Source organism: Dreissena polymorpha, chromosome 4 (assembly GCF_020536995.1).
Source record: "Dreissena polymorpha isolate Duluth1 chromosome 4, UMN_Dpol_1.0, whole genome shotgun sequence".
NCBI lineage: Eukaryota > Metazoa > Mollusca > Bivalvia > Myida > Dreissenidae > Dreissena > Dreissena polymorpha.
Window position 1 is genome coordinate 125,707,662 of NC_068358.1, and position 20,285 is coordinate 125,727,946.

Below are 20,285 nucleotides of genomic sequence, written 5' to 3' on the forward strand. Positions count from 1 at the left end.
GTGCAGCACTTTAATCATCTTCAGAGCAAATAAGAGGTTTAATTTAGAAGTACTTGCACATAAGGCCGATGAACCTCAAAGAATCATGTAGTTGTTTGCATGTTTAAGTACTGTAGATAAGGAGCGCAGATGTGTAATCAACCTGGATACTTTTACGAAAATCATAATCAAAATGTATTACCGGTATTACGGATTTATGAAGAGGGAACTCGTATATTAAAATTGGTTAATATACTTAATCGGTTATCAGATCGCAACAAACGTACACGTGTTATTACCTTGTAGATTATTCTGGTAACTACGTTTCTGAATACACAACCCAATATAACCGAATAGAAACAGCCAGTTACCAACACAGCATGACGACTGACACAAATGGTAGTATAACTTAAAATGTCGTTATTGTACTTTGCATTGGCTCATACTTACATTAGTATAAATACACAAATGTGTTTGTTTTTGTTTTTCACTACTTAGTTAACTGTTCATGTTAGATCGTATAAAATAGTTTAAACTAGAACGTTTAAACGTCATATATGGGACACGAGTCGCAATAAGGTCGGAAGTTTTTATCATGGTATCTTAATACTTATACTTGAGTTGTAATATGTTCGTTGCAATAAAATAATAAAACAACGCGTGACCAAATATGGGATTTCGCTCTTATGAGATGGTCCAATAAATAATGTATTACTGATTCACATAATATAGTTTTCATTATATGTTATATGTGATATGCATCAAACAAGCGCATGCGTGTTGACATACATTATCACAGAGCAAGTACGGCTGGTAAATGGTTCCAACTATCACAGCGGCCGGGTGGAAGTCTACCATAACGGTCAATGGGGTACAATTTGCGATGACAACTTTGACCACCTGGATGTAATGGTGATCTGCAGAATGCTTGGTCTGTACCAGGGATCTAGGTAAGGCAAACGAAACTACGCCTTGTTTAATGTTAAATTTAACGGGTACTCGAAAAGTATTCATATAATATGTATGACTGTGTACGTCATTCATATTAAGTTAGTAGAAACACGTATTTTTGTATTCATGATTCAATATATTGATGAGTGTTTGATAATAAGTTCAGTGAAACAGTTATATATATTGTATTATCAATTTCATAGCTAGGAAAAACGTCTTCTTTTTCTTTTTAATTTATTGTACAAGATCCCTATCTGGGGAATCGCCATACAAGAAAAACATGTCAAGAGTAATGATGTGGCGCATTTTTAAGGTTTTAAAACGATTGATTGATTACTTTGGTACCATCTCTTCCTTGAAAGCGTCAAGGCTTAGAGCCGTCACATACGTTGGCATAGAGTTGACATTCACTCCTCTTTTTTAAAATTGCCCTCATCTTTTTTCTATCTCATGGCCACGTGTTAGCTATGTCGTGGCCTCGAATTACTAAGTCGAGGCCACGAAATACAAAAAAGAGTAGTGCACAACTAAATAAAAGAGGAGTTCAATTAAAAAAAGAGCGGTGCATTAAATAAAAGAAGGGTGCATTAAACAAAAGAGGAGAGAATTTTAGCTATCTCGTGGCCACGAGAAAGTCAGCCAATCAAATTTTGCGTAACATGTGCAAATATTCTTTATGCATATTTATATATGGCCAAAGCGGGCTTTTACTGTGATGATTACTTCCCTTTGTATAAAGATCACCATAAACGACTTTATGGAACAATTTGATTGGTCGTTATCTTGAGATAGCTAAAATTCTCTCCTCTTTTGTTTTATGCAACCTTCCTTTATTTACTGCACCGCTCTTTTTTTACTCGCACTCCTCTTTTATTTAGTTTTGCACTCCATTTTTTTCTATCTCGTGGCCACGACATAGTTAACTCGTAGCCACGAGTTAGTAAGTCGTGGCCTCGAGCTGCTAAGTCGAGGCCACGAGATAGAAAAAAGAGGAGTACAATTTAAAAGAAGGAGTGATTGTCCTTCTTTGCCACCGTAGTCACAAGGTAGTTTGGAAGTTTATTCCACATTCTTGTTGCTGCCTGGAAAGAAGGGTGTCTAAGGTGTTCTGTCCTACACGGATCATTTTGCACTTAACCCGGCTTTGAAGTGTATAGTAATTGTTATAGTGTTTTTCGTGAGAGAATGTTTCTATAGAAGAGTTAATAGGGTGGTTAAAACATAAGAGCTTATTTGTGTGATGTCTGGGCTTTATGGGTGACCGTTGCTTTGGGAAAATGCGTTGCACAAGTTTTCTGTGGTTATTGAAGTAGCGATGGAGTCGATGGCTTTTCAAATACGCCGCACGGGAAAATTTAGGTCGGGCCTCGGTGGGGATGACAATCACCAGATCTGGCGAGTTTAAGAGTTTGTGCATATACGTTTGATTTGGAGGCAATGATGGATTGTAGGTGTAGCAATGATAATGTCAGAGAGACATAATATAGAGAGATCTTAGTAGAATTCATTTCGAATATTTTTATGTTCCAAGTGCCTTGGTATACGAATTTAAGATGTCCAGGTACTGTTGCACTTCAACCGGAAGTTTACATTGTTGACATCTGTCAATTACATATGGTATATTTTCTGTCTCTATTAGCGACAACTGTCAAAAGTCAAAAAGCATGGTATGGACACAAAAGGATACCAAAACAAACCAACAATATTATAAATTTGATATCGTAGGTATTGATTTTCGAGCTGAAATAAATACTTTTTTTCGGATCAGAGAAAATGTTCGTCCGCGCCACACGACGACCTAGACCTGTTTTTCACTTGACACACACGTTTTGTATCTATTAATACACTGTCTATCATACTGTGTTTTGTGTCAGAGATTCGTCCACAACAATTTACGGATGCTTTTCTGTGCCCTAGTTACGGACAGGCCTACAGCAGCGCGTATTTTGGTCAAGGCTCCAGTCAGATCTGGTTGGACAGCCTCGAATGTAATGGGTATGAATCAAGCCTCAGCCAGTGCAGTCATCAGTCATGGGGCTCTCACGATTGTGGACATTCGGAGGATGCAGGGCTCGACTGTTACGGTACAAACGGTCATTCTTAGTTGAACGTTTTTTTTGTGTAAAATATGTCAACGATTTTTCAAAGCCATTATAACTTTGTAAGTTTCCCATTATTGGCAAGTTTGTTAAACTTACTTTTGAACAAACATCTGCTATCACGCTTAGATTAAATAATTTGAAGATTATATCGATTGTATTCGTCAGGTTCCAAAATTGTGTTGACTTTCTCGTTGTGTTTATTGCTCGGAAGTTGTTTCACGAAATATTTTTTATTCGTTACTCAGTTGAGACGGACTGTGTCCGCTTATTAACAATATATACAAGTATACATTACCTACGTCCGTGTGGAAATGTAATGTGCTTAAAACTAAATTGACTTAACATTTTGCATGTGTATGTGAAAATTAACGAGACAGAAGTTCGCATACAATCTAGCAATAATCATGGTTTGCAGCTAGAGATTAGTTGATGTATTTGGAGTCAAACATGTTTGCTTTTGTGCTCGTGTTCTCAATACTAAGGTATTCGTTTTCGTATAGTTTGATTAAAACATATAATAATACGTTTTTAACATTTTGTTTTCGTTTACAATAAGAGATACATGTGTACCAATTGGTTTATTTTTTCCATATAATTCACGCTTACATGTGAACCGTCTTGTTTTGATTTACTAGAATTGAGGCATACATGTTCCCCATTTGGGTCTCCAAAACGTGAATTTAGGAATACACATTTAACGTTTATTATATATAACTAAAATTAAGGCACGCATTAATTTAGTTTTCGTAACCTATAATTAAATCACACATTCTTACCATTTGGTTGTTGTTAGTGTTATAATTTGAAGCATACATGTTTACCATTTGGTCTTGGATTACTATCATTGAACTTAACATGATTACGATTTTTATAGTGTGATATTTGTTTTAATTTAAAAACAAATGTTATCCATTTGAGGTTTTTTTGCTATAATTGAACTACTTTTGTGTACACCATTTCGTTTACATACACTGTAATTAAAGCATAAACGTATACTTTGTCGTTTATATTTGAGTTTTAATTGAAGCATACATGTCTGAGACGACGATGGTGTACCACACCACTGGCTTTCCGTGGTGGCAGACGACATACAACCCTTGGTGGCAGACTACGGCAGGTCAATATGGTTTAGATAACGTTGAATATTTAAAAGACAACTTTTATCAAACATGGTTCATGAGTATAACAGTGCAGAACCGATCAATACAATTCTATTATTTTGAAGAATACGTGCACATGTAGATAACTTTTTCTTGATAAAAAAACAAACAATATGCTAAAATGTTATACTTCATACCAGTTCTCAGACGAGTGCACATCTTTATCAACTGCTGGTATATTCTTTTCAGTTTAGGCCATGCTTACAACCTAAAATAATTCGTTATCCTTGGAGACTAAAATATGTTTGAATTTAACCCATTGCAACTATTTTCGAGACGGGTGCTATGAATACTAGTAATTACACACGAAAATGAAACTTAATTAAGATAGCATGTTTTATAGTTGTTATTAGTCCTGTTTGCTGAAAACAAATCCCCTCTCGAAAGTCCAGAGTCATGTTTGATTGACATTACAAAGTATGTAATAAATCACCAATTTTATTTAAGAATTCAAAGCTTATATAAGATTACTTCGGTATAGATTTTTTTCAGGTGTCTCTTGTCAATGTACAATTAGCCCCACGTCGTTAATCACGTGATAGGTTTCCGTCGGGTACTTTCGAGTAGATATTGACCATGTGCTCTAAATTCACAATAAAACATTCGGTCTGTTTGACCAGTATTTCATTATTGTTATTGTCCCCTACCGATTGTCCCCTGCCTGCCTGCCTGCCTGCCTGCCTGCCTGTCTGTCTGTCTGTCTGTCTGTCTGTCTGTCTGTCTGTCTGTCAGTCTGTCAGTCTGTCAGTCTGTCAGTCTGTCTGTCAGTCTGTCTGTCTGTCTGTCTGTCTGTCTGTCTGTCTGTCTGTCTGTCTGTCTGTCTGTCTGTCTGTCTGTCTGTCTGTCTGTCTGTCTGTCTGTCTGTCTTTCTGTCGGTCGGTCGGTCGGTCGGTCGGTCGGTCACACTTGTCTTGATCCTGCAATAACTTTAAAAGTTCTTCATATTTTTTCATGAAACTTCAAACATGCATAGATTGCAATATGGATATTATGCACGTCATTTCATTATGTTCCTACGTCAAAAATTATGGTTGCTATGGCAACAAATAGACTACAAATACTGCTGAAAATGTTGGTTTTCTGGATCCTGCGATAACTTTAAAAGTTCATAATATTATTCATGAAACTTGCAACATGGATAGATGGCAATATGGACATTATGCACGTCATTCCATTGTGTTCCTACGTCAAAAATTGTGGTTGCTATGGCAACCAAAAAAGTAAATTCTAAAAATTGTGAAATTTCTTACAATGGTGGAGCCGGTAGGGGACCATATTGCTTGACAATAGCCTTGTTTAATCTATAATGCATTTTTTTACGTATAAAGGTATAGTGCATTTTTAAATCAAGCTCAAGCGAGGTTGAACTCCATAGAATTCCATTTATTTAAACATGGGTTGTGATGTCTTTCAGAATGTGACACGAAACCAAGGAGATGATCTAGTATAACTAGTATTATAATTGAGTGGATTGCACAGTGCAAAGCTTCTTTGTGATGGGATATAGCTAGATGGGTGTTGTTTCTATTTAATATTTGAACAGGTTACACCGTGCAAGACGCCATTCGGGTTGGATGCAGTGAGAGGGGCTGGAATATCCAAGTGGACATGGGCATGCTGCGCCGCGTGTACCCGAGCGCACGTGCATCCGACATCTACCTAGGGGAGAACACGTGCCTGGGCGTGGATACATGGTATTACGTGATGTTTCAGCAGGGTCTCAGAGAATGCCTCACGAGTGAAACGGTAACAAGCAGTATGACTTGTCAACTATCCGTTTAGATTAAACACGTTATATATTTAATTATCTATGCTTGTGATCAATATTTGCAGCTTATATTTCTTTTGTTGTTAGCCATGGTATGGTCTACATTAATAAAAAAGAATTACATGTTCTTCTGCGTTGTTTCTTGACGTGGCATAATTCATCGAAAACCTCTTATAATCTATAGTTTGTTTCATTGAATATTACTTTCTGTCTTGGCGCTTATAAAAAAGACAATTTAATCAAATTACGATTTCGTAGTGACCAATAATTGTGATCCCTTTATACTGTAAATTGAAATAATATTTTTCTATTTGATCTTTATAACTTAATAAGACAGTGTGTATAACAAACAGCTGCGTTAAGCTTCTGCAATGAGATCACTTTATGTCAAAAATATATAGTCTACTTGGACTACTTGTTACGCTACAAACGAGATTGGATTTCGATGCTCAGGTGAGGCACGACGTTCTCGTCTACTCGAACCAACTCGTGTACGCGGAGAGAGACCCCGTTCACTCGTTTATCATTCGCCATTACAACTGGACGGTCGGTGTAGAGTGTGACGTACAGAGAAACGAGAGCTCTTCCGGTATGAGTGCGCTTAGCGTAGAAGTTACTTGGGATGCGAAGTATCAATATCAGAGTACTGTTAAAATACAATCTGGCAATACTGTATTAGTCTAGAATAAGTTTGCTTCAATGGAACGCATCATCATAATAATTAAATGGGGACACACAACTTAATGCTTCTATGAATCGGTTTGGTACAAGAACCAGTGCACAGTTCCAGCCAAACGTAGTATGCTTTTAAAGTAGACAAATGGTACATATTCAAGCAAATATCTTCCAGCTATTTGACCTTGCTTGCCCGGTTTTGGTACTGACACATGTAAAATCATCATCAATAAATCGATATGTAATTCAGGTCACATAGAGCACGAAAACAACAACCATCAAGGTGGCCCGCTGGTATCTGGCGCGAGCCACTATACGGTGAACTTGACGTTCTACCTGGACCCGAACTTCCAGCAGCCGGTCCCCAGCAATCCTCTGCGCGTGCCAGTGGGCACGGACGTGTATGTGAAGGTGTTTACCCAGGCCACTGACTGGACGGTGAAGATGCGCGTGCACACGTGCTACACAAAGCCCTCGCCTACGTCACCGGACCATCTGCGATACAACCTCATCCAGAACGGGTAAGGCAATTTGGTACAACTATATGAGTATTTTTTCTACTTTAATATTATTTTGCTTGGTGAAAAAAACACGGTTTGTCAGGACTTTGCCTGTGTGTGATTTTAATTTTGAAAATAACTTTGTTTCAAAAAATTGATCTTCATTTGACGTGTTTGTATGTTTAGTTGTGAAGTTGACACCAACACTCACCTGATCTCGCAGTCTACGCACGAGACGAGATTTTTGTTCAAAGACTTCGAATACACGAGCGACCATCAGGGAATCCACGTGATGTGCGACGCCACGTTTTGTAGCACGTCTGATTACAGTCGCCAATGCACACAGACGTGCAATCCCACCATCAGAAGAAACGTAAACGTGAAACCTGTCGATGACGTCACGAAATCTTCTTTTGACGTCACCGCTGAAGGTGTCAGGGGCTCTGATTCGAAAACAGATGAGCATGAGGCCGCTGATGTCGAACAGACAAAGTCGTATGAAAACCACGCCTGAGTTTTCCGAACTAAGACATTTTCTTTCGCCAAAATTTAGCAAGCTTTATAAATACGAGTACCGGTAAAATGAAATACGACCTATTGAAGATATGACCATTTCAAAGATCGCTAATAAATCAGCATATTTCAAGAGGTTCTACGAGTCTGTATACACATGTTTATGTTAATAATATTGCTGATAGTTTTTTAATGCATACATTCATTGTTTTGTGATTAGTCTTTTATTTCATAAGATTATACAAAAATTACAAATTATTTTTATTATTATTCTATGTATTATTATAAAATATTTGTGTGATAAACGATGTTGTGAATTCTTACTGAACAATTTTTAATACCTGCAATCAGTCATGTTGGCAGAAATCTTATGTTCCCAGCACAGTAACCAGTAGCCCGTGCACATTGAGCTGATAAGATATGGATCATTACAGCAAGTTGCCAATACACTGTTTGGACTACCACTGTTGGTTGTTTTGTTTGTATTTTGTTCTTCGGGGGGGAGGTCAATTACTATGCGATTAAAATTTACCGTAACAAAATATGTTTTCGAAAAAGAAATCGTGTCACTATGGTGGCACATTTAACCCATCCGCCTAACAACTTAGTTATATCGAATATTTCTGATAAATTTTGACAAATGCAGTTATCTGGCAAGCAGAAGCCTTTTGTTTTAACCATCTCATCTTCAAAGGAAAAAAAATGAAATTGCCCCCTTCATTGCCAACTGCTGTGTAGCCCCGTGATACTCGCTCCGTCCTAAATGGCCCGAGCATAGAATATGTTTATTAGATTCGTTGATTTTTAAGTTTCTAATTTGGATTTAAATTCATTTTTTTAATGAGATAAACAATAACAATTGCCTGATATTTTTTTTAATCCCGTCTATTGTGCGAATTAGTTTACTTCAACATTGTTTGAAGAACAAACTATTGACACGATCTGTTGAAGACTTGGTCTTCCGAAAACTGCGTTTAAAAAACAACCAATATGTGAGTAACCATGAACAAGACTATTGCCAAGCAATATATGTCCTCCACCGGCTCCACCATTGTCAGATTTTTTTTAAATAGTTGTTGCCATAGCAACCAGAATTCTTGACGTAGGAACAAAATGAAAAGACATGCATAATCTCCATATTGTCATCTGACCATGTTTCAAGTTTCATGAAAAATATGTAGAACTTTTAAAGTTATCGCAGGATCCAGAAAAGTGTGACAGACAGACTCACAGACAGACTCACAGACGCACAGAGCGCAAACCATAAGTCCCCTCCGGTGAAACCGGTAGGGGACAATAACTATGAAGCGAACCACAAATCGATTGTTTAATGCTATGATCAGGTATTGCATTTATTTAATCAAGGTCTTCTTAAATGATAAAGTAATTGGCATTGCATTTCCTTTTGACCAAAACTCTTACTTTTAAATAAAAGGTGAATATTTCGATTAGCCTCAATGAAACAATACCGCTTAGGTAAGAAGTGAGTATAGTATCACTGCGCAATCTAAAAGCCATTTGAGTTACCTTTGAATATGCGCTTTGAATGTTAAAAATGGGAACACTGAAACGTTCAAGTCGAATTACAAGTTTGTGTAAGGCATAAACCTTGTTTGTTTCTACTCATTCGACCGACCCTGTTGTGGTGCCCACCCTGAAATTCGTTAATAGGGTCATCTAAGCAAATTGAACTTTTACATTTTGAAAAAAATATATTTCAAAGAGATTGTTTTGTCATTATACAGCATTTAAAACGTTGGAAATAAAAGCCTTATTCAGTAAAAGAACACCTTCATTTACAATTTATACAACTTATTTTTTTAGGATACACTTATTTTTTTGATTCGTTCAAACACCGACAGGGCTTGCCAAACTTTGGAAGCAATACAGGTTAAGTGTATCGAGCTCTTCTGGAAGGTGAATGTCGACTTTGGCCTGCTAAGACGAATATATCCCGTTGCCAAGAGGAACAACTTATGTAGGAGTTTGGGGAACAACGGTAAAATTTAATTCAACTAGAGACTGAGAGGGGCTAATCTATGACCAGTCGAACTGTTAAATCTCACTTAAACTGCGGATTCAAACTATATTTTTTATTATTTTTAAAGAACTGCACACTTACAATTACTTTATTGCTTAGCCTCAGACATCCGTAGCTATTTGTATAAATCTGGACACTTCTTATCCAGCGGAAATTGTTAGGCTATCTTCTTTTAAGGATACCTTTTTGGTTAGCGATAGTATGAAAATATATACAGTATCCGAACAGTTGCAAGTTTTGTATAAGTTTGGATCAAATGTAGGTAATGTATTTGGCATTTATTTTTTCTCCGAAAAAATAACTCACTCGATTACACCGAACGCTTGACGACAATATAATTTCGACAAATTAACTTATTTACGGGCACGGACGAACCTGAAGAAATACGCCGACGATAGATTTACACTGGACAATATTGACCGCTATCGACCGTATAGAAAGACTGATCGGACATAGACTTGAGAGACTTGACGGAATCAACCGTTAACACCGACGCAACAAAAATTAATAACTCTGATTGAGATTTTTTTATTCCTGTAATTTTGGGGGATCAATAGGATTTACGTTTTGGAGTTAACATTGTTACGGTGGCAAGGGTCGTGACCAAAAGAACTGAAAAACGGTTTGAACCAAAAAGGCAGAATAATTAAATTCCCGACGACCGACAGACAGAAATCAATCATCAAACAGCATTTCTTTAAAATCCATCAATAATTGCGTAAACGATGGGACCAATGTTTGCATCCTTGCTCAACATGAACAAGATAAGTAATAGGTATATCGGGAACACTGCAACAGTGTAAATGTACAGGCCACGTGTGATTTTTTCACAAAAACATAATCTTACCTTCAGCCAGGTTGAGTATACCTTCACTCTATCAAACCATTTATTTACATCTATGTCCTACTGTTTTCCACACCAGATCAAATATTCCGTAACACTTTCTAATGATGCTGTACGATTCATTAATTCTACGATTTGTCTAGCACAACACGTCTTTCTAGTCAAAACTTACAATGTGTTTTGCATATGTTGCGCTCCAAAGCACACATGTATTCATTTCGGATGACGTGACGATTCTAAATAAAGTCTGTTTCATGGTTTAAACATAGTATGATTGAGTGAAAAAAACACGAAATCGAGAGTTATCACTAACAAGTATTATTTCCTGCTTCATTGAAATAATGTGATTTATAATTTAATTGTAATGATTTGTATACCGGTACGTCTTGAGTAATATTACAAGATATTTTATGTCATCATATGTCAGGTGTTTTCACCAGCATAAATGTCAAATTGCCTAGAAACATCCACGATGTCCATGTTTTTAGATTATTTTAGATTATCAGCACTTTTGGGTTATTTTGGTGCTCATCGCAATGATAATTACATATGCTTTGATGCATTGATTAATTGTCATGGCGAATTAGTGTATTGTTATACATTTTCCTGTTTCTCCAGTATACCTTTTTATTGAAATTAGGTTATTTTAATGTGAACATATACTATGTCCTTTTTAAAGTCGATCATGTACTATGATTGACTTGCAAGATGAACCCTTAACTTGTCCATATTTGTCTGTGGGGCTATTGGTATACACAAAAAATAGCAATTCACAAGTATTTCGTTTAAAACATTATGTTTTGTCGTCAAGCACCTGTTAAAACTTGTCAAACAGCTCTGCACATTTTATTTATTGTTAGATGCTTGGTTACGTGTAACTTTGTACTGCAAAGGTGGTTAACCCTCTACCCCTTAAATACGTATTTTGACGCATGTATGGTCCTTTAGAAAGTTAAATAAAATGAAAGACTTTTCTTACTTCAAATTTTAAAGGCCTCATTTCCAACCCCTACATTATGATAAGCAGCAAACAGCATAAAACATTAACAGACTGCGAGTTACTCGCAGGCTGTTCAGGTTTTATGCGTTTTTTTCAGATAGCCATATTCACTTTGCTTCTGAGTGGGAAGGGATAAACTTAAAATTGAAAGTGATTCCTTCAGTAATTGTACTAAAAATACGATTTTGAAACAAACTTTTTTGAATTTTGATTAAAATTCTTAGCAATGTTTAAGACATGGGGCGAAGCAATAACAATGTACAATGGTAACACATACTTTCTGCATAATCTTCAAATAATTTAATTAAAAGATAACATATCAGCACAGCAAGAAACTACAGGAATTCTTAGTCTATAGTTGAACAGATTTCGCATCGGACGGACAGACGAACAGCATCTTCTGCAACAGCACCATGAAGCTTCCTGAAAGAAGACAAAACACTTGCAGTGATTTTCAAAAATTGAACATGTCTGCATTTTTCAAATGAGTCTGTATTTCCAAATGATGGCATAGAACACAAAAACATCAAAAACAGACAGGTTGAAACAGAATATGAATAACAGTCGTCATTGAGCATTGGAAAAAAGGGGAAAATGAAAGCACTTCTCCAAAAGTTAAGTAAAGTAGAAGTGTAGTACTTATTCATTACAGTGTTACCCCTCTCGATTGAAGGCCAGCCAGTTTTAACTTCTGGCACACTTTTACTGAGAACATTTTTACTCCGATTTTCATCCTTTTAGTTAGGGCGCTTGGCAAGTAAACAATCGGTACCATTCTATTAAACAAGTTTCTTGGTAGGCAACCCACCATGTAAACCCGTGTGGGGTAGGAACCTACGATCTCTCTCTCCATAGGCGAATGCCCTTACCACTAGACCAATGAAACGATAATAATAAATAAATAAAGTGCTTCCAATCGCTACATTGTAAATAGCCGATCGAACGTCGCATTTTTATTAAATTAAATTGTCGCTTATAAAAGAAGAGTTCTTACTGATTTTTCGCTGCACGAGCTGTGGTTTGTTCTCCCAGTAAACGAACACCACATAGACTGGAGCCCCGGTGGCAATGAAGAGAATTCCCAGCAGACTCTCGTTTGGCTTCTGATACACGGTGAGTGTGAGGATAACTAGACTGGCGCCGAGTAGACACACGGGTAAGGCGATCGGTAGCTTAAATCAGCATCATTTACGTCATAATAAATAAAACTGCCATCAAGCAATTGTATAAAGGTATTTTCCACAAATCTGTTTTTTTTCACATAAAAAGACTATACGTTATGCTCAAACATGAAGATTATTGTCGTATTTGTAATGTCATGATCAAGATATAAAAATTCGAATAATCCTTGTAGATTATCTGAGGTACTAAAAAAATAAACATTTAAGTTTCACAACAAATACGCAAAATGGACTTTTACAAGCGCTCGTAATTAATTAAGCCTGGTGACTAGTCTCTAATGTGTTTGACAAATGTTCAAATTAAGTTTCATGAAGATTTTGCTCTAAATGCGGGACAGCGGTAATAGTGTCAATTTGACGACGTACGGGGGACAAAAGACAATAAAATATTTTGTATAAACAATTTTTATAGCATGTCTCAGTCTCACCTTTATCGGCCTGGCAAGCTCTGGTTCCCGGTACCTCAGGTAGATCTGACCCGCGAACACGCACGTGAGCACGACGGAGAAGCCGAAGCCCATGAGCTCTATCAGGTAGAAGATCTCCTCGAAACTCTGCATCAGTAGGGTCAGCGCCATCTGAGACGAAAGAGGTGTGTGAGAATAAAACCCAGGCGGAAAAGTTTGAATTTTATCAGACAGCAATTTCACCATTAACAGGCAGAAATATTCGAATTTTAAGCTGATGAACATATTTTATTGTTTACGTATAGAAATGTTGAATGTGATAAGCGGTAGAAATTTTTCGAATAGTATAACGGCGACAATGTTTCAATTGTACCCAGGTGTACCTGTTTGAAAATATCACGCATCATTTAAAATACAGATCTCTGACCAGGAGATGATGTTGGCAGATTCGTATTTTACCAAACGAAAACTGCGTTCTTTAGGGAGCAGCTGACATATTCAATAGAATACAGCTATTATAATAGGTATGTCGATAAAAATTGTCATATACCAGTACGTATGTATTATGAGCAACATATTATAACATAAGACTATTATATCTGAACAGGTCCCTTTAAAAGTCTGTTTCTTACAATGACTACGAGCGATGGTGCTGGTGTGAGTTGCTTGACGTGGATCATGGAGATGATTCCGGGAAGATGATTCTGTTCAGCTCCGGTCATGAACAGTCTGAAAGTAGGAATAAATTGTTCGTTTTAAAATGCGCTTTGAAAGCTACCCCACCCCCCTACACCCCACCCTTAAATTTTATGGGACGGGATTAAAATGCAGCTTATTCGAGTTTGTATTAAAAATTTCAGTTATAGAAATCACCCGATTATGTTTCGTGACGTCATAGACTCATAGTATCGTCTATAGCCTTTAGGTGGACGTACCTGTGCATTCTGACTTACAGCAACGAATTAATCATCGAACTAGAAAATTAGTATTCTCTTTTATATTGCCAAGAAAAAAAAAACAGTCACCAAATCTAATACGAATCGAAAAACTGCCCGAATATATTTTTTTCATCGGCAAATTACCAACAACACTGTATTGTTGAGATGCCAGGCTATCACTAGTGAACCTATCGTGTTAATATCCTCGTGGTTTATTTCATAAGACAATCTAAACTAAAATTAAAATCACGTCGTTTATTGACCGATAAACAACGCTAAATAAAATTCAAACGTAAAATCGTCAAAAATAAACCACCGGCACAGCCAGTGCACACCGAATGCTCGAACCTGGACATGGAGAGGGAGTTGCCGTTGATCGACCCCATCACCGACACCGCTATCAGGACGGGTGTTACCGAGGACAAAAGCGGGAAAGTCTGGTCCGAGAACGTCTGAAACCAACCATGGGTCCGTCGTAATAAATATCGATTAATTCGTAATAAATATCACCATAACGATATAAATTTCGAAGCGTCATACATGCAATACACTTCCATCTGTGATAAGTATTGGTTGGTTTCCATTTCCTGATGAATCCAATATCAGTCTTTATTTCATAAAAGTTGATTATATAAAAAGATTATTTTTATCAAAAGAAGTGCTACATTTCCCGACTACAATATATCGCATACAGTTTTTTTTCATAATCTCTAATGTAACACGTGCATGTTCAGACGCCGACAACAATTCTTCACAGTTAAACTAGTATACGTCTACAAGTACAAGTGCACGCACCACCGCGACCGCCGACGACGCCAGCATTTCCGACGGCGTGAGGACGGCGAAGTAAGCGATATTGGCAACCAGATACACGACCGTCACTATGGTGATCGAAATCACTATAGCACGTGGGAGATTCCTGAAAAGGCATGTCCAATGACGTATATGTTATCGTATATATAACACACGATCAATATGTGATTTAGTATAGTCCATTGGTGAATTCGTGTATAAAGTGCTAATTCAAAACTTTGCTAGTGCTAAAACAAGGGCAATTAAAACAAAGGTCCTACATAGATCTAACATAGTGGTGAGCTCTTTGACAGTCAAGTAAGCACGTTGGATGTCAATGCCAATGTGACACTTACTTGTGTGGCTCTATAAGCTCCTCCGTCAGGAAATTCAGGTAGCTCCTGTAACAAAATCATCGAAATCAGTGTGCTATGATGATGATAATGATGATGACGATGATGATGACGATGACGATGATGACGATGATGACGATGGTGACGATGGTGACGTTGGTGACGATGATGACGATGATGACGATGATGACGACGATGATGACGATGACGACGATGATGATGATGATGATGATGATGATGATGATGATGATGATGATGATGATGATGATGATGATGATGATGAAGCCTACCATCCTCCGAACGCCCAGAAGCCAGAATAGAACGCTATGGCGATGGAGCCGGCGCTGAAGTCGCTGTCCGTGAACGAGTCTTTGAAATTGTCCACGTCACCTGCAGAAGACCAAACAGAATTACTTCACAAAAATTGCGCGTCGGTATTACAATAATTGTTTTTTAAACACTGTTAATATTATTTCGGAGATGATGTTTTACCCAGGCCGTGACATTTTTTCAGCATCCGGTGGCAATATTGTTTTCGAAATCAAAAACTAACATCACCCTTAAAGCAAATCCATACGTTCCATAGGTTTATTTAAGAGAAATCAACCTTAACAGACGCTTCCTCTCTTGTTTGGGGTGAATGACAGAATGAACAAATTTAATTTACGCTTTGGTGAACAGAACAGGTTCAAATCCCAGAAGAGATTTGTAAGATTCATATTTATTTACCTCAACAGTTACAGCTTCACTTTTTTGTTTTCACAAATACGCTGATTATCACTTTTATATATAAAAAAATTCTCATCAATGTAAGTTTTGTCTTAAAACTAATGCGCTAACAAGACTGGTGAGTTTCGAATACGAACTGGTAAATAATTTATACAGCAGTAGTTCGATCGAATGCCTAATGGTACACGTTTATCAACATAAAACAGAAATGTCTTGTAAAACGACAATCGGCTTTTAGATTTTTGTAAGCTGATTGATTCGTACGTATTTGTTCGACTTTTTCTGGCAATATTTTAAGAATATGTTATTTTCTTACTGGCGCAAAAATCGACCAGTACTTACAATACATTTTGTACACAATTATAAAATACAGATGCGTTTACTCTTATTTGTTACAGACCCTTATGTCTATGCATATGTGTCATAGGAATACATCTGCACAAAATGGAGACAATACGGAACTTCTATTTTCCTCAGTTTACGCATTTATTAGACAGTTCACGCACAAGAAATTCCATGTTTGATATTTCACTGAACATTTACAAAGGTTACAGAGTGCGTTGGACAGCAACGACGAAATATTTCGAAGTAGTCGTCTTTAATAAATATGCAGATAGCAAACCAACACACCAAACTAATGGAGACTTCCAGTTTCTGCAACAGTGAGTTGCTGCAAGAATTAATAGTTTGCCATGCGACATCGTGCCTATAAGATATGCATAAATCACGATGTGTGCTTTCTTTTGTGACAGTTTCTAATTTCTTTTAATGCCAAATCAATAGCGGAGCGGATTTCCATTAATGGCTCTGGCGTTCAAAGGCGATAAAAATTTCACTGAAATTCCGCGACACAAATAGATACGAAGACTATACAGCTCTCCGTATATTGCTCATTTATTGCAAGGTAATGAATACATAAGTTTGAAACTTTTGTCTGTTACCTTACTGAATGTATGTCCTATGTAGTAAATGGCCAAATTTATTTGGACATGGCAATAGTTATCCATTCCACGGTAATATGGGTACATGCCGTGACCATGTGTATTCATTCTCTACGTAGTGCACGTATAAGTCATCATTGACCATAATATAATGTTTGTATCACTTTATCGTATCTCTAATTTGTATACTACTATGTTATCACTGACAATATGTATGCATTCTCGTCTTAGTTTACTACTATGTTATCACTGACAATATTTATGCATTCTCGTCTTAGTTTACTACTATGTTATCACTGACAATATTTATGCATTCTCGTCTTTGTATACTACTATGTTATCACTGACAATATTTATGCATTCTCGTCGTAGTATACTATGTTATCACTGACAACATTTATGCATTCTCGTCTTTGTATACTTCTATGTTATCACTTACAAAATTTATGCATTCTCATCTTAGTATACTACTATGTTATCACTGACCATATTTATGCATTCTCATCTTAGTATACTACTATGTTATCACTGACAATATTTATGCATTCTCATCTTAGTATACTACTATGTTATCACTGACCATATTTATGCATTCTCATCTTAGTATACTACTATGTTATCACTGACCATATTTATGCATTCTCATCTTAGTATACTACTATGGTATCACTGACCATATTTATGCATTCTCATCTTAGTATACTACTATGGTATCACTGACCAGCATGTATGTACACCCAACCATATGTGTGCAAGTCTCTTCATAGTGTATTTATGATTATTATCATTGACCATTTATTTGCATTATCTGCCTATAGTACTAGTATGCGATCATTAACCGTATGTATGCATACCTTTGAAATATGTATTTTATGTGTTACTATTGTACTAGTAAGTTATCATCGACCAAGTGTTTGCATTATCTACTTAGGGTCCAACTATGTTATCATTTACCATATTCATGCATTCCCTACTATATGACCATATATTTATTACATTTTAACGAGAGCTATGTGTATAGGGCTCGTTTACACTTTATCTATGCATTACCATTTGTACGCATTCTCTGCAATATCAGTTTTGCCAGACCATACTTCCGTTATACACATTACTTGTTTTTTTTAAATTGCGCAATAAATGTTAGTTAACTTCCAAATTTCGCTGTTTTCAAATTAAATTTTAAATTGAACTAAGTGGGTTGGTTTAGTTGCAAAACAATGTACGGACACACTGAGATCCCTGCTGTCTTACCTTTACCGATCCATATAAAGCCGATGATAATGATCATGAAGAGCGCGCACAGTTTACAGGAGGTGATCACCACTTGGAACTTGGCTGACCAGTTCACGTTGACACAGTTTAAACTGACCAGGAGGGCTGAAACACGGCGCAGCACGTCATTAGAAAAGAGAATGTCTCTGATTGATAAAAACGCGACGCAATTCAAAAATTAATAAATAAAGCTGGGCAATACACAATTACACAGAATAATAACTATAAAACCGTCTTTGGTTGGCAAGTAAAGGAGTCAAAATGAAATCAAGGAAGTCAAGGAATCGCGTCTGACACATCGGTGGATATCTGTTATATTCGAGAAAAAATTCTAACTTAGTACTTGACATAACCTTATCATAATTGAGTATTTTTACAAAAGAAATCTAAATACGCGAAAGGCACAACATACGATTGTTTTGATAGATTAGAAGTTTTTCTGGTTAAAAAAAATATTTTAGCAAATTTTCACGGTGAACTTGTATATTTCAGCCACTTTGATAAGACGATAAACTTGTGAACATACAACTTTATAGTAAGGCTAAGCTCATGTTATAGACTTAAGAACACATTTGGTTGAATATCACAAAAAATATCAGTATCTGGGGAACTCTTAAGTACCGGTAAACTATTAAGTACCCGGGTACGGAAAATATACTACACAGAACCTCGTAGTAAAGCCGGGTGTCTTTATGCGTATTTTCCTTTAAGCCTGTTTCCCGTACCCGGTGTATCATGTAATATACTTATGGTACCCGAGGTACTTTTGAGTACCGGTAGTACCTGGGCCGACAACGACCAATTAAGCGCTACTGACGTCTCTTGACGCATTTGTAATTCAAATAGGATCAACGACAATCTAAATATCAATAAACAGAATTAAAACAAAGGAGAATACTCACTGACTATCAAAGCCGCAAGAAGTCTAAGTGCCGACGCCGGCGGCTCGCAGTCCGGAAACAGCGGCTTGAGGACATATGTCGCAAAAATCAACGAAGACGCGGCGATGCCGACGGGGCAGATAATAATGAAATTTATCCATAGACACAAAAACCCTGGGAAGTCCCCGAAGGCGCGTTTTATGTAAATGTATTCGCCGCCTGATTGCGGTATGCTAGCTCCCAGCTCGGCGTAACAGAGCGCGCACAGGCCGGAAAACAGTCCGCACACAGCCCACATTACACACGACATGCCGACGGATTTTACATTAGTCAGTATACCGACGGGAGACACAAAAATCCCAGATCCAATTATTATTCCGACTATAATTGCCACAGATTGCAACAGGCTAATCTGTTTCTTCAATTTCACAACAGTTTCCACTTTGTCTTCTCCATTTGATTTTAGCGCCTTCAAGTCATTTGTGACCGCGCGACAGCCATTTGTATTGTTAGTGTTTACGCACCCGCTGTCTGACGACGTCGTCCCGTTCCGTCGGCACGTCGGTTGTCCTACTTCTTGATGCATTGCAAACTGACATAAAGTAAGCCAAATCCAGTATAACTTATTTTATCCCATGTGTCATCTTATTCGTGGGTAGCACTATCGAATGTTGAAGTCATTATGTATTGATAATGATATAATCTAATATTGTCACACACAGAAAACTATGGCGCACCAAAGGGGTCGAAACTTAAACTTCAGCTCGAGCAGGAACTTTGCAGAAAACAGCTGTGTACCGGGCTTTAGTATGTGATTTAATCAGCTTGAAAATGTTGCTTAAGCTGCCTCTGGACGGTTGCGCTATAAATGACGAAATATTTTTAAACCGCCGATATCGTATGGTATTGATCAAACAAGATAACCGATAAACTATTTTACAACCGAAATAAATTTGCAGTACGTTGCATCAGATAAGAAGTCAGGTTTGTGAAGACACGTGTTACAAGGGTGTTCATTCCAATACCCAACGACTATGTATTGTAGAACAACTTCAAAAGGCATTCCAGTTAAAAGCGTTGTTCTATACAGGAACATGGCTAAATAATACATTTCATATAGTAATACAATGATAGTTAAAAATGTTTTTAAAATATGCATTAATATATATAAAGGCGCTGGTAACAGAGTAAAATGCATGAAAAATAATGTAACAATCATAAACGGGCTATTCCGGCGTGCTTCTATTACAAATGATCT

At 37.1% G+C, this 20,285-nt stretch overlaps 2 protein-coding genes across 3 annotated transcripts in view; one reads left to right on the plus strand and one right to left on the minus strand.

The window, feature by feature from the left end:
* Positions 1 to 8,112, plus strand: part of LOC127876011 (deleted in malignant brain tumors 1 protein-like) — a 33,037-nt gene extending 24,925 nt beyond the window's left edge. The window contains exons 21-28 of one of the 2 annotated variants that reach the window (XM_052420835.1): positions 286 to 378; positions 779 to 929; positions 2,848 to 3,023; positions 4,060 to 4,149; positions 5,736 to 5,938; positions 6,414 to 6,549; positions 6,886 to 7,156; positions 7,322 to 8,112. In XM_052420835.1, the coding sequence (XP_052276795.1) occupies positions 286 to 378; positions 779 to 929; positions 2,848 to 3,023; positions 4,060 to 4,149; positions 5,736 to 5,938; positions 6,414 to 6,549; positions 6,886 to 7,156; positions 7,322 to 7,649 (1,448 nt within the window). In that variant the 3' untranslated portion in view covers positions 7,650 to 8,112. The remainder of the gene's footprint in view (positions 1 to 285; positions 379 to 778; positions 930 to 2,847; positions 3,024 to 4,059; positions 4,150 to 5,735; positions 5,939 to 6,413; positions 6,550 to 6,885; positions 7,157 to 7,321) is intronic. The other variant, XM_052420836.1, reaches the window with a different exon arrangement.
* Positions 8,113 to 11,818: 3,706 nt separating this feature from the next.
* On the minus strand, positions 11,819 to 19,889 carry LOC127879770 (large neutral amino acids transporter small subunit 1-like). The gene is made up of 10 exons (XM_052426819.1): positions 19,049 to 19,889; positions 18,126 to 18,251; positions 15,495 to 15,594; positions 15,208 to 15,252; positions 14,855 to 14,978; positions 14,408 to 14,511; positions 13,754 to 13,850; positions 13,143 to 13,292; positions 12,528 to 12,705; positions 11,819 to 11,956 (listed from the first exon to the last, which is right to left on the minus strand). The coding sequence occupies exons 1-10, from the start codon at positions 19,611 to 19,613 to the stop codon at positions 11,886 to 11,888; spliced, it is 1,560 nt and encodes a 519-aa protein (XP_052282779.1). The 5' UTR covers positions 19,614 to 19,889; the 3' UTR covers positions 11,819 to 11,885.
* Between the last annotated feature and the right edge of the window lie 396 nt (positions 19,890 to 20,285).